We start from the raw sequence: 13,115 nt of genomic DNA, 5'->3' as shown, positions 1-13,115 counted from the left end.
TCGTTTTCTCAGAGACAAAAGAACAGAAACAAACCAAACAATTTTCAAGTTCTTCAGGTTACTCCCCTGATAGCTCAGTCATCTAGATTCTCAGTGTGAGATCTTAGCTGATCGCACTGAGGGTGCAGGTAGAGGTTCCATCAAATTCCCCGAGGTTAGCTGGGATGGGGAAGCACTTCAGTCAAGTTCTTTGTCCTTAATATAATTCGGTGACCTCTGTCGGAAACAGCAAGTCTGCAAACATCCAGTTAGGACAAAATTAGGCTTGGTTGTGATAAATTCCATATGAAATTAGCCCATCAATATTCACTGCCCTAATTGAGACATGAAGGTCAGCCAAATGGGCAAGCAGCAAGAGGACAGATGGCACCTGTCAAATGATAATCCAGTACAAGTCATCAAATGCAGGAGATAAGGCAGGAAATGAGAGAGCATAGGCACAGGAGGAGACTACATAGCACTTTGGACATTCTGAATTCTCCCTCCGTGTACCCAAACAGGTGCCGGAATGTGACGACTAGGGGCTTTTCAAAGTAACTTCATTGTCAATGTAAGACTACTTGTGACAATAAAGATATTATTATTATACCTCAAGCTCGTTTCGCCGCCAGTCCATAACATCATGGCTGACCCAACTCCATATACCTGGCCTTTGCTCCATATCTATTTCTACCAATTTCAGACTAAGAACTAATCTCGAGTCAACTACCATTTGTGGAAGAGCGTTACAAACTGGTGTCACCCTTTGCATGCAGAAGAGTTCCAACTTCATCCCTGAAAAGACTGCCTCTAAAGTTCAGACGATCTACCTAGATTCTCCAATCAGTGGAACTAGTTTTTCGCTAACTTATCAGTTCCCGGGCAGCACAGTGGAGCAGTGGTTAGCGCCGAGGAACCAGGTTCGATCCAGGCCCTGGGTCACTGTCCGTGTGGAGTTTGCGCATTCTCCCCGTGTCTGCGTGGGTCTCACCCCCACAACCCAAAATGATGTGCAGGATCGGTGAATTTGGCCACACTAAATTGCCACTTAAATGGAAAAAAAAATTGGATACTCTAAAAACAATTTTTTTTTAAACTTATCAGTGCCTCTTCATATTTTGAAGACTAATCAAATTGCTTTTTAATCTTCTGAATTCCAGGGAATACAACCTTAATCTGTGCCATCCCTCCTTGCAGTTTAACCCTTGGACTCCACTCATTCTAGTAAATCTATGCTGCACTTCCTCCATAGACTTCCTAAAGTGAGGTACTTGCAGTGGGCCAGATGTATTCTAACTAACTGAAGCATGGCTTTTAACTCCTTGTATTCCAATGCTCTAAATGGGAAGGCCAACATTCCTTTGGCCTTTTAGTTACTTTATATTTAGTTATTTTAGTTACCTTGGAACAAAGAAGTTAAAAAGAACTGTTCATCGGAAATTCATGGTGAGCATTAAAATGTTTCTCTGATGCTACAAATTTCCCTGAGGTAGCCTGAGCATTTTCTTTTTCCAGAGTTACGACTTCCTTGCTCTGCAATCCCTTCAATAAATCTTGATTTTTCTGCTTAACGCACTTAGAAAATTGATGGACCAGAAATGTAATTTGTCATTTCAATTTTAACAGTCCACACGCCATTTAACATCAGATTAGTCATAGATTTTTACTCTCCTGAACCTTGAATAACACACAAAATCGGCTTATTGTCATTGGTCTGCACAAAATATTAAAAGGAAGGACAAATGCATAAACTCTAAGATTGTACAGCACCGCAGTATTAATGCAATTAACAAGGCCCTTTTCACGAAAGGGATCATCGGGAGCAATACAGAAACCCGTGTCTTGTCATCATGAAGCTTACTATACAGTCTCATTTATAAAACTTCCTTATTAAAAATGGAGCCATGCATAAATCTCATTGCACTACATCACAATGTATTCCGTTCCATTGCTGGGAGGAGGGGTTAGCATCACTATAGCATATTAATTCATCATGCAAAATTCTTTTGTGCACTACTTTAACAGTCTTTAATCAGCTTACAATAAACAACTATGTTACAACAACAAGAAGCAATTTTACAGAGCCATATTAATCAGAGCGCTACCAGAGGGAATTACATCTCAAAGTTGATTTAATACTAGCCGAGCTCCCATGGTGATCCACACAAGGAGTCAAGATCAAGAGTAATAGTGAGTTGAAGTGTGATTCGCTGTCATGGGATAAGAGGACCAGGTGCGATGGGCCAAAGAGTCTTTTCTGTGCTGCAATCCCTATTTTTCAAAGTCTTTCATTCTGTCCTTGTCTCAACATAATGCTTTGAATAACTATAGCTAAATAGAAAACCTTACAGTAATTTGGGAGGCAGAGAAACAAGAGTTGGTTGTAGAATACAAAGAGCGGGGAGATTTGAATCTGAGGTGAGCTGTGTTATTAGAAGGGTGGGATTATGGTGCACCAAGTGTCTATAGAATGTTTCAATTATAAATATGGACAAAGGAATTTAGAATGGAAACACCTGAAGCAAAAGCATTAGAAAAGTAAAGGATTGTAGACGAGTACAAGCATCAAGAGAGGGTTTTTAAATTATTTATAAACGAGTAGATATACATTATAGAAAAATAGAGACACTTAACCAAATACAGTGCAGAGCTTCTTAATTCAGTGTCTCAAATTGTTCACAGCGCTGTTTCGCCCATGGCGAGATCTGTAATCAGTAAAGCTTCACCCAAGTGTGAGGGTTCAAAAAGGCAAAATCAATCAATATAAAATAAAAATCTATTGTCGAGGTTTGTTTCTGATTCCAGTAAAGCGTAGTGCAAAAAAGCCTTCACGCTCTGGTCGTCGCAGGTACAGAACTCCGAGGAATAAAATGGATCAGTACCATAGTGAGGGACGAGTGTGCTGAAGACCATAAAGAGAAAAACTGGGCAAGGTCCAATGCAGATTCACCACTGAAGAAATTCATTTCTAACCACTCAAAAGTATTCTCAGTTAGCTGAACACACCGTGAACCTTTCTTGCAAGATTGTCGAAGCCACTCTTGCAACAGGTAAGAAGTCCAGCAGCAGCAGCAAAGAGTTGACAATGTTCCTTTTTCCAGAGGAATTGGCAGTTGGTTCCGTCACACCACAGCGCAGCAAATGAGAACCAAGTCTGAAGAGGCGAAAGGCTATTTGGTCAAACAAGCCTCTCCCATAGGTATATTAATCTAATCATGGATTTTGGCGAGAATATGCAGCAGGGAAATAGGCCATTCAACCCAACTGGACTATGCCAACGTTTAGGCTCCACAATCGAATCCTCCCCGTCTACGTCCTCTAATTTATTTCCCCTCTTTTTACACCATCTGCCCCCCCCCCCCCCCCCCCCCACACCAACACAATCAAAACTGAAAGACTAAACTCCAGTACATAGTACCTGTGAAAAAAGTCGTGCTTTCAATATTTCCATTACCTCAATCATCTTGCTCAGACGTCGATTTAGCTCCTTCAGTACTGTGATGAACAAGCAACTATTGTTTAACGTGGCAGTAGCAAATTAAAAATTATCACAATTAATTGCTGATTTCATGCTGCAGTGGCAGAACAACAGTACTCCCATTCAGTGCACACCAATGTTTCCCTGCACATTAACGATATGGTCTCAAACCGTGCTGCCTTGTTTTTTTTAATTCTTCAAGGGACGTGGGCTTCGCTGGCTATGCCAGCTTTACTGCACATCCCTAATAGGCCTTGAGGTGGTGCTGAGCTGCCTTCTTGAACCGCTGCAGTCCACGTGGTGTAGGTACACCCACAGTGCTGTTAGGGAGGGAGTTCCAGGATTCTGATCTAACAACAATGAAGTAACGATTGATATATTTCAAAGTCAAGATAGTGTGTGGCTTGGAAGGGAATTTGCAGGTGGCAGAGGTCACGGATTTGGAAGGCGCCTTGGTGAGTTTCTGTCGATCATCTTGTAGATGGAACATACTGCTGCCACTATGTGCAGCATTGGAGGGAGTGAATGTTGAAGGTGGTGGATGGGATGCCAATGAAATGGGCTGCTTTGTTCTGGATGGTGTCAAGCTTCTTGAGTGTTGTTCGGACTGTACTCACCCAGGCAAGGGGAACGAATTCCATCACACTCCTAACTTGTGCCTTGTAGATGGTGGACAGGCTTTGGTGAGTCAGGAGCTGGGGTACTCGCTGCAGAATTCCCAGCCTAACAATCTAACGATCTTTATTAGTGTCACAAGTAGGCTTATAATTAAGCTACTGTGAAAATCCCCTAGTCGCCACATTTCGGCGCCTGTTCGGGTACAGAAGAATTCAAAATGTCCAATTCACCTAACAAGCACGTCTTTGGGATTTATGGGAGGAAACCCACACAGACAAGGGGTGGACGTGCAGACTCCGCACAGACAGTGACCCAAACCGGGACTTGAACCCGGGTCCCTGGTGCTGTGAAGCAACAGTGTTAACCACTGTGCTACCATGCCGCCCCTCTGGCCTGCTCGTGTCATAAAAAACTATTTATGGTTGGCCAAGTTCAGTTTCTTGTCAATATTAAGCCTAAAAATGTTGATAGTGGGGGATTCTGCAATGGTAATGCATTGAGGATCAAGGGGAGATATTTAGATTTTCTTTTGTCGGAGATGGTCATTGCCTTGCACTTGTGTGGTGTTAATGTAATTTGCCCCTTATCAGCCCAAGCCTAAATATTGCCCAGTCCTTGCTGCCTATAGACACAGACTGGTTCAGTATCTGATGGGTGACAAACAGTGCTGAACATTGTGCAGTTATCCATGAACATCCCCACTTCTAACTTTATGATAGAGGGAATGTCATTGATGAAGCAGCTGAAGATGGTTGCACCTTGGACCCTACCCTGAGGAACACCTGCAGTGACGTCCGGGGACTGAAATGACTGACCTCCAACCAATGGAGAGTTTCCCCTCTGATTCTCATTGACTTCAGTTTTGCGAGGGCTCCTTGATGTCATTTTCAGTCAAATTTTACTTGATGTCAAGCGCAGTCACTCTCTCCTCACCTCGAGTTCAGCTCTTCAGTTCATTTTTGGACCAAGGCTGTAATGAGGTGAGAGGTTCAGCAGCCCTGGTGGAACCCAAACTGAACATCAGTGAACAGGTTATTGCTGAGTAAGTGCCACTTGGTAACAAGGTTCCCTCATCACCTGCCAAAGACCCAGTCGAGCAGCTATGTTCTTTAGGATTTGGTCAACTCTGTCACTAGTGGTGCTACTGAGCTCCTCTTGGCGATGGACATTGAAATCCCCCATCGAGAGTACATTCTGGGGCAGCACGGTGGCGCAATGGGTTAGCCCTGCAGCCTCACGGTGCTGAGGTCCCAGGTTCGATCCCAGTTTTGGGTCACTGTCCGTGTGGAGTTTGCACATTCTCCCCGTGTTTGGGTGGGTTTCACTCCCACACCCCAAAGATGTGCAGGGTAGGTGGATTGGCCACACTAAATTGTCCCTTAATTGTAAAAAATTAATTGGGCACTCTAAATTTATTTTAAAAAATAGAGTACATTCTGTGCCCTTGCCACCCTCAGTGCTTCCTCCAAGTGGTCCTCAACATGGAGGAGTACTGATTCATTAGCTGAGAGGGGACGGTACGTGGCAATCAGCAGGAGTTTCATTGCCCATGTTTGACCTGATACCATGAGACTTCATGGGGTCCAGAATCAATGTTTCCAGGGCAACTCCCTCCCACTCTGGTGTCAAGGGACAGGACATACCCAGGGATGATGATGTCTGGGAAGTTGTTTGCAAGGTCTGATTCCAGCAGTATGATTATTATGATTATGTCAGGCTATTATTTGACTAGTCTGTGGGAACACTCTCCCAATTTTGGCACAAGCACCCACATATTTGTAAGAAGGACTTGGCAGGGTTGACAGAGCTTGGTGTGCCATTGTGGCTTCTGGTGCCTAGGTCCACAATGGGTGGTCTGTCCAGTTTTATTCTTTTTAGACTTTGTGGCCCTTTGGTACAACTGAGTGGCTTGCTCGGTCATTTCAGAGGACATACAAAAGAGTCAACTCACCCTCAAACCGAATGTGGAATTCAATCATGTTATTTCAATATGAAGTTGTTAACTAATCCTGCCTCACTGCATATTTGCAAGTCGAGAATAGCCGGTTCTCTGGTTGGCCACATGTGCTGCTCAAAGAAATTGTCCTGAAAACACTTCCCAAACTCATGTTCCAGATTATCTTTATCAATTTGACTGTCCAATCTATATGCAGGTTACAGTCACCCATGATTATTGCAATACTTTTTTACAAACCCACATTATGTCTTCCTGCATACTTCATCCTGCAGTGGAGTTACTGTTAGGCAACCTACAATCACCTCCCACGAATGACTTCTTACCTTTACTATTTTTTTCTCAATCATGTCAACACTGAAACTAAATGTATTGATATTTCGTTGGATAAATTAATCTTCAATACAGATGGGGAGATAACACTGGAATTGAACATGTGTATAAAGACAGAGGCATAGATGGATCTGTGATACAGAAGGGTGGATATATCGATAGATGGGCCGAACTGTGATAGGGACCAACTGATCAATCTGATTCAGAGGAGGAGCACAAGGCAACAATGGACCAAAGAAAGATGAGATAGAAAAATGGATCTCCATAACAAAATAGTGGATGTATTTTGATAGATAGATATATCTGCGATGCAGCGAGAGAGATATTGTGCGCGATTCTCCGGCCATGTTGCACTCAAGTGAGAACACCACGCAGCTGGAGCATCCCAGGAGGGGCCCACAGCAAGCCTCCCGACAGGCTCCAGATCCCACAAGATTCACCGGACTCCCATGAGACGTCGAAGACGGAACCCCTCCCCAAATGGACGGATTGAATGACACTCGGGGAAGTAAGTCGTAAACCTACTTACGACCTGCCTGCCCAAGATCCACTGGCCTCCTTTGATTCTCTGGCCTCCCGAGGGAGGTTGCAGCAGGGCACAAATCAGTACTGGTCGACACCAACGCGACCAGGTGGAATGGCCCCCGGGGGGTCTCCTGGGCCATCGGTGACTCCTGGGTGGTTAGGGTCCCTGGCCCTCCCCCGGAACGCAGGTACATTGGCACCGCCTTGCTGGCACCTCAGCACTGCCACCCTGGCACTGCCACGGTGCCCGGATGGCACTGCCAAGCCAGCAGGAGCACTGCCCGAGTACCAGTGTGGCAGTGCAAGGGTGCCCAAGTGCTAGGGACCCCATAGCGGAGTGTCCTCATTTGGGGGGGTGTCCTCACTTGGGGGCTGTGGGGTAGTGTCGATGTGTATGGGGGGGTGGCAATGCCCATGGGTAGGGGGACCCACAAGCTCACCTAGAGATCGGGGCACCCTTTCAAAATGGAGGTCTAATCTCAGAGTACAGCGTGTGGGCTAAACTGGTGAGAAACTGCCAAGGGCCCAAAAAAGTGACTGTCATTGAACAGCGGTGGGGAACTCGCCAGCAGAGCTGGCATTTTTTGGACATGCGTGTTCGGGCTGGGGTTGCCCGGGGGAGGGGGGGGGGGGGGGGGGAAGACCCCCCCACCCATGTTGTGTTCGAGTTGGTGGGACCCCCTCCCATGTGGTGTTCGGGTTGGTGGGAGTTCGGGGATTTTTTGTGGCCTCGGAGATCGGGACGCCATTTTTAAATGGGAAGTCTAAACTGGGAAGTTCCGGCGACCAGAGCTCCCCGTTGTAAAAATCAAAGCTATGTGCAGCCTTGGTCGCGCGTTCCCCGTTTAGGCCCCTTATTCAAAGTGAGTCACATTAAATAGCAACGTGTTTCTCGGCACTACGAGTGCCGGGAAGCACACAGCTAAACCCGCTCCCCGGGAACTTTGTTCCTTTTGGGAAGATCGCACCCAGGATATAGAGAGGAGATACATATAGATCAATGAATATACAGAATAATGAATATTTAGAACTATATAGATGGGATACACGGAAATAGATGAATGAATACATTGATAAATGCAAAATATATATTGATAAATGAATGAAAATATATATATATGGATGGGATATATACAAATAGATGGATACATGAATATCTAGATGTATATTTATAAAGAAGGTATAGGTGGAGGTTGATAAATAAATGTATAGAGATGTAGAGATGGGATATGTAGGTTTCAGTGGGATACATTGAGATAGATAAATGAATATCTAGATATATATTTATATAGTTGGCAGGTGGGATACGTATATTTAGATGGGTTATACAGAATTCAGTGGGATATACAGGCTTCAGTGGGATGTACAGATGTCAGTGGGATGTACAGATGTCAGTGGGATGTACAGATGTCAGTGGGATATACAGACGTCAGTGGGACATACAGATGGCAGTGGGATGTACAGATGTCAGTGGGATGTACAGATGTCAGTGGGATACAGAGATGTCAGTGGAATATACAGATGTCAGTGGGATACAGAGATGTCAGTGGAATATACAGATGTCAATGGGACATACAGATGTCAGTGGGATATGCAGATGTCAGTGGGATGTACAGATTTCAGTGGGATATACAGATATCAGTGGGTAATGCAGATGTCAGTGGGACTACATAGATTTCAGTGGAATATACAGGTGTCAGTGGGATATGCAGATGTCAGTGGGATATGCAGGTTTCAGTGGGATATACAGATGTCAGTGGGATATACAGATGTCAGTGGGATATACAGATGTCAGTGGTATATACAGGTGTCAGTGGGATATGCAGGTTTCAGTGGGATGTACAGATGTCAGTGGGCTATACAGATGTCATTGGGATGTACAGATGTCAGTGGGATGTACAGATGTCAGTGGGATATGCAGGTTTCAGTGGATGTACAGATGTCAGTGGGATATACAGGTGTCAGTGGGATATACAGGCTTCAGTGGGATGTACAGATGTCAGTGGGATGTACAGATGTCAGTGGGATGTACAGATGTCAGTGGGATATACAGACGTCAGTGGGACATACAGATGGCAGTGGGATGTACAGATGTCAGTGGGATGTACAGATGTCAGTGGGATACAGAGATGTCAGTGGAATATACAGATGTCAGTGGGATACAGAGATGTCAGTGGAATATACAGATGTCAATGGGACATACAGATGTCAGTGGGATATGCAGATGTCAGTGGGATGTGCAGATTTCAGTGGGATATACAGATATCAGTGGGATGTACAGATGTCAGTGGGATGTACAGATGTCAGTGGGATGTACAGATGTCAGTGGGATATACAGACGTCAGTGGGACATACAGATGGCAGTGGGATGTACAGATGTCAGTGGGATGTACAGATGTCAGTGGGATACAGAGATGTCAGTGGAATATACAGATGTCAGTGGGATACAGAGATGTCAGTGGAATATACAGATGTCAATGGGACATACAGATGTCAGTGGGATATGCAGATGTCAGTGGGATGTACAGATTTCAGTGGGATATACAGATATCAGTGGGTAATGCAGATGTCAGTGGGACTACATAGATTTCAGTGGAATATACAGGTGTCAGTGGGATATGCAGATGTCAGTGGGATATGCAGGTTTCAGTGGGATATACAGATGTCAGTGGGATTACATAGATTTCAGTGGAATATACAGGTGTCAGTGGGATATACAGATGTCAGTGGGATATACAGATGTCAGTGGGATATACAGATGTCAGTGGTATATACAGGTGTCAGTGGGATATGCAGGTTTCAGTGGGACGTACAGATGTCAGTGGGATATACAGATGTCATTGGGATGTACAGATGTCAGTGGGATGTACAGATGTCAGTGGGATATGCAGGTTTCAGTGGATGTACAGATGTCAGTGGGATATACAGGTGTCAGTGGGATATGCAGGTTTCAGTGGGATATACAGCTGTCAGTGGGATGTACAGATGTCAGTGGGATGTACAGATGTCAGTGGGATGTACAGATGTCAGTGGGATGTACAGATGTCAGTGGGATGTACAGATGTCAGTGGGATGTACAGATGTCAGTGGGATATACAGGTGTCAGTGGGATGTACAGCTGTGAGTGGGATGTACAGATGTCAGTGGGATGTACAGATGTCAGTGGGGTGTACAGATGTCAGTGGGATATACAGATGTCAGTGGGATATACAGGCTTTAGTGGGATATACGGGTTTTAGTGGGATGTACAGATGTCAGTGGGATGTACAGCTGTCAGTGGGGTGTACAGATGTCAGTGGGGTGTACAGATGTCAGTGGGGTGTACAGATGTCAGTGGGGTGTACAGATGTCAGTGGGATATACAGGTGTCAGTGGGATGTACAGATGTCAGTGGGATGTACAGCTGTCAGTGGGGTGTACAGATGTCAGTGGGGTGTACAGATGTCAGTGGGATATACAGATGTCAGTGGGATATACAGGCTTTAGTGGGATATACAGGTGTCAGTGGGATGTACAGCTGTCAGTGGGATGTACAGCTGTCAGTGGGATGTACAGATGTCAGTGGGATGTACAGATGTCAGTGGGATGTACAGATGTCAGTGGGATATACAGATGTCAGTGGGATATACAGGTGTCAGTGGGATATACAGCTGTCAGTGGGATGTACAGATATCAGTGGGATGTACAGATGTCAGTGGGATATACAGATGTCAGTGGGATATACGGGTTTTGGTGGGATATACAGATGTCAGTGGGATATACGGGTTTTAGTGGGATATACAGGTGTCAGTGGGATGTACAGCTGTCAGTGGGATGTACAAATGTCAGTGGGATATACAGATGTCAGTGGGATATACGGGTTTTAGTGGGATATACAGATGTCAGTGGGATATACGGGTTTTAGTGGGATATACAGGTGTCAGTGGGATGTACAGATGTCAGTGGGATGTACAGCTGTCAGTGGGGTGTACAGATGTCAGTGGGGTGTACAGATGTCAGTGGGGTGTACAGATGTCAGTGGGATATACAGATGTCAGTGGGGTGTACAGATGTCAGTGGGATATACAGGTGTCAGTGGGATGTACAGATGTCAGTGGGGTGTACCGCTGTCAGTACAGATGTCAGTGGGATGTACAGATGTCAGTGGGATGTACAGATGTCAGTGGGATGTACAGATGTCAGTGGGATGTACAGATGTCAGTGGGATATACAGAGGTCAGTGGGATATTGAGGTGTCTCAGTGACTGGGAGTACAGGTAGACAGTGGGATTGAACCCGCGGCGGGGATCCCTGATGATCAGACGCTGGGAACTCGGCTTCATGGGGCTGAGCGCAGGCAGTCTGTGAGTGAGACCCGAGTCCCGGCTCCCGCTGAACCGCGGCGCTGCGCCTCTAACCTGGCAGCGAGAAGCTGCGGCCGAGCAGCTGGCACAGCAGCACCTTCACACCCACGGCGTAGGTCCAGAGGAAGGAGGAGACGGGCGACATGACAGCGGCTGGCCGAGGGTGCATCGCACAAACCGTCCCTTCCCCCGGACCGAAACGCAGTGTCCCCGAACGGGGGTTCCGGCTGCTTCACGGTCCCCCCTCTGCCCCAGCTCAACACACAGAGCAGCAGCTGCATTCAACACTCTGCATGTATCTATGTGTGTTTATGTCCCTGTTTGTGGGCGTGCATATGTGTTCATGTCCATGTTTTTGTGTGTGCATATGTTTATGTCCATGCCTATGTGTGTACATATGTGTTTATGTCCATGTGTGTGTGTGCGCATGTTTCTGACCATGTTTATGCATGTACATATGTATGTATGTTCATGTGTGCGAATATGTTTGTGCATGCGCATATGTGTGTATGTCCTTACACTGCAGTAGGAGGCCATTTGGCCCATCGAGTCAGCACCCTCTGAAAGAACACCCTACTTAGTCCCACAACTGAGGGGTAATTTAGCACGGCAAATGCATCTAACCTGCAGATTTCTGGACTGTGGGAGAAAACCGGAGCACCCAGAGGAAACCCAAGCAGACACGGGGAGAGCGTTCAAACTTCACACAGTCACCCAAGGGCAGAATCGAATCCAGGTTCCTGGCGCTATGAGGCAGCAGTACTAACCACTGTGCCATCCCATGTTTGAATATGTTTATGTGTTTGTACATGTGTATGAATGATTATGTACATATGTGTGTATGTCCATGTGTGTGAATATGTTTATGTACATGTATATGTGCACATGTCTATGTATGTGAATGATGCAACCATCAATTCACTCTTGAGACACGAGTTGAGTAAACTGTGGCTTTAATCGGCTTACAACTGAGCCTGCCTGCGACTGTGCTGAACTGAGGGCGGACTCGCAGGACTGCAGCACTTATACTTCCTGAAGGGGGTGGAGCCCTGTACATGCTCCTCATCTCCCCCTGTGGGCAGAGCCGCGCATTGGCTCACAGATGGAGCCCACAGGGACACAGTAATGTACAGTGTGAATTATAGTGGTTACACATTCACCACAGTGAATATGTTTGTGTGTTCAAATGAGCCTGGGCACAGTGTCCTCGCAGTTAACATCGCAATAAAACAATCTGAGAATGGTGTCTTCGCAGTCAGCGTTGCAAAGAAGCAGTTGTGATTTCAAAAAGTGTTTGCTTTCGGAACAAGGGATTAATTGAGAAACAACACAAATCTGTGAAAGTTGAGGTAATTTTCATCAAGTAATATGAATAACCAAACTAGGGTGGGAAAGTAAAGTTAGTGTAAGGGAGATAATTTTTTTTTGAAACTTAAAGTATTCAATTATTTTTTCCAATTAAGGGGCAATTTAGCGTGGCCAATCCACCTACCCTGCACATCTTTTTGGGTTGTGGAGGTGAGATCCACGCAGACACGGGGAGAATGTGCAAACTCCACACAGACAGTGACCCGGGGCCGGGATCAAACCCAGGCCCTCGGCGCCATGAGAGCGCAGTGCTAACCACTGGGCCACCGTGCTGCCCCTAAGCAAGGTAAGTTAATGGTATTCTTATATAAGCATAATTATACTTTTAAAAAGGGAGTAAATAAGGGACATAAGGATAGTCATGGCAGGAGAGCTCTCATCCGTGATATGCTCCTGTGCCAAATGGTAAATCATGGTAGCTTCAGTTGTCTCTGGTGACCAGGTGCGCAGGAAGTGATTCCAACTGCAGCTACTCACTAACCGCATTTCGGAGCTGGAGCTGAGGGTGGATTCACTG

General features: G+C 45.7%; 2 protein-coding genes across 3 annotated transcripts in view; both read right to left on the bottom strand.

Annotated features, from left to right (window-relative positions):
- The window catches only part of dhrsx (dehydrogenase/reductase (SDR family) X-linked), a 287,258-nt gene extending 275,821 nt beyond the window's left edge, over positions 1-11,437 (bottom strand). The window contains exon 1 of the mRNA XM_038817868.1: positions 11,285-11,437. Within this exon, the coding sequence (XP_038673796.1) occupies positions 11,285-11,399 (115 nt within the window). The 5' untranslated portion in view covers positions 11,400-11,437. The remainder of the gene's footprint in view (positions 1-11,284) is intronic.
- LOC119977184 (E3 SUMO-protein ligase ZBED1-like) overlaps positions 1-13,115 on the bottom strand; it is an 89,094-nt gene that overhangs the window by 4,501 nt on the left and 71,478 nt on the right. Inside the window, exon 1 of one of the 2 annotated variants that reach the window (XM_038817865.1) lies at positions 11,285-11,420. The exons of the other annotated variant lie outside the window; for it this stretch is intronic. The gene's annotated coding sequence lies outside the window, so the exon portion shown is untranslated. Of the gene's footprint in view, positions 1-11,284; positions 11,421-13,115 lie in introns of those variants that run through there. 2 annotated transcript variants of the gene reach the window in all.

This window comes from Scyliorhinus canicula, chromosome 14, assembly GCF_902713615.1.
Source record: "Scyliorhinus canicula chromosome 14, sScyCan1.1, whole genome shotgun sequence".
In the NCBI taxonomy this organism is placed as follows: Eukaryota; Metazoa; Chordata; class Chondrichthyes; order Carcharhiniformes; family Scyliorhinidae; genus Scyliorhinus; species Scyliorhinus canicula.
The sequence above is the reverse complement of the archived record's forward strand: the minus strand, read 5'-3'. Positions and strand labels throughout refer to the sequence as shown.